Source organism: Olea europaea, unplaced genomic scaffold (assembly GCF_002742605.1).
Source record: "Olea europaea var. sylvestris unplaced genomic scaffold, O_europaea_v1 scaffold574, whole genome shotgun sequence".
Classification (NCBI taxonomy): domain Eukaryota; kingdom Viridiplantae; phylum Streptophyta; class Magnoliopsida; order Lamiales; family Oleaceae; genus Olea; species Olea europaea.
Genome location: NW_019264080.1, coordinates 199,025 through 200,300, shown reverse-complemented (window position 1 = coordinate 200,300; position 1,276 = coordinate 199,025). Strand labels below are relative to the sequence as shown.

Sequence of the window (1,276 nt, the reverse complement as noted above, 5' to 3'; positions counted from 1 at the left end):
AGGGCGAATTAATTTAATTAAAATCAAAATTTTAATTAAATACCAAATTAGAGTTCAACTCTAATTTCAAGAAGAAATTTAGGACGAGGCAATTTAATTAAAATCAAATTTTAATTAAACGTCAAATTAGAATCCAATTCTAATATCTAAAATATCTTTGGGTGAATAATTTAATTAAAATCAAATTTTAATTAAACACTAAATTAGAATCCAATTCTAACTTAAATTGAATTAAGATTTTAATTTAGGATAAAACTCCTAAATAGAATTCAATTTAGGGTCAAAGTTTAATATTTAAGTCAAAATCCAATTTTAACAAAAATATAAAAATGTCGTCAATTTTAAATAAAATTTTAATTTGGGTCAAAATAAAAATTATGGGTCGAACCCAATTAAAATTAATTTTAAAACCATTTCAAAATTGAAATTCAAAACCATTTTCAAAACTTGCAAATTGACCCAAGTTTGAAATTAACATCGGACCCTTCCAAAATTTAAAATTGCAGAACAAGTCCCCTTTTAAAATATTGCAAACTGACCCCTTGGCAAATTATCAACAGGGCCCTCAAGATTACAAAATTGCACAGCAGTCCTTCTTCAAAATTACAACTTGACCCCTTTCATAATATTGCAAGCAGGGGCCTGCAATTTCAAAAATTGCAACTGAGGCCCCCGCCTCCAAATCTGTCACCGATTTTTCTGAAAACCCTAAAAAAAACATTTTTTTTTCTTTCTCTTGCCTCATGGGGCGGCGACAGGCGCTGCCCCTTCCTTTCATTGGCTGGCAGCGCCTGCTGCCACTTCGGCGCAGCAGCGCCGGGCGCTGCCCACGTCAATGCCCGCGACAACATTGTCGCCGGCCAGTCCCCTCCCCCCTTTTATTTTTGTTTTATTCCGACCCAAAATATTATTTTATATTCAAAATCAAATTCTGAATATTAAAAATAAGTTTCTTAATCACTAAAACAAGAAAAATAAACAATTAACTTTTAATTGTTTCCAACATGCAAAGCAATTTCTAACAAACACAAAGTAGGTTCTGATACCACTGTTGGGAATCTACTTATACATGCACAGCGGAATTTAAAATAATTTTCGATTCCCACCAAGAATCGCCTTTGTGTTTAGATAGAAATTGCGATAAGATTGTACCTTTTTCAGATCTGCAATCCTTTTGCTTCGCCACCACAACTGTCCAATTGTCCAGCCTCCAACGGTGATCCGCACAGAGAATATGATTGCAGCCTCTAGGGTTTTCTCTTTTGCCAGCAAGAAT

The 1,276-nt window shown here is 33.8% G+C and overlaps 1 protein-coding gene across 1 annotated transcript in view; it reads right to left on the bottom strand.

Moving 5' to 3' along the window:
- Positions 1-851, bottom strand: part of LOC111389276 (pentatricopeptide repeat-containing protein At4g14190, chloroplastic-like) — a 22,369-nt gene extending 21,518 nt beyond the window's left edge. The window contains exon 1 of the mRNA XM_023014190.1: positions 741-851. Within this exon, the coding sequence (XP_022869958.1) occupies positions 741-851 (111 nt within the window). The remainder of the gene's footprint in view (positions 1-740) is intronic.
- Positions 852-1,276: the final 425 nt, after the last annotated feature.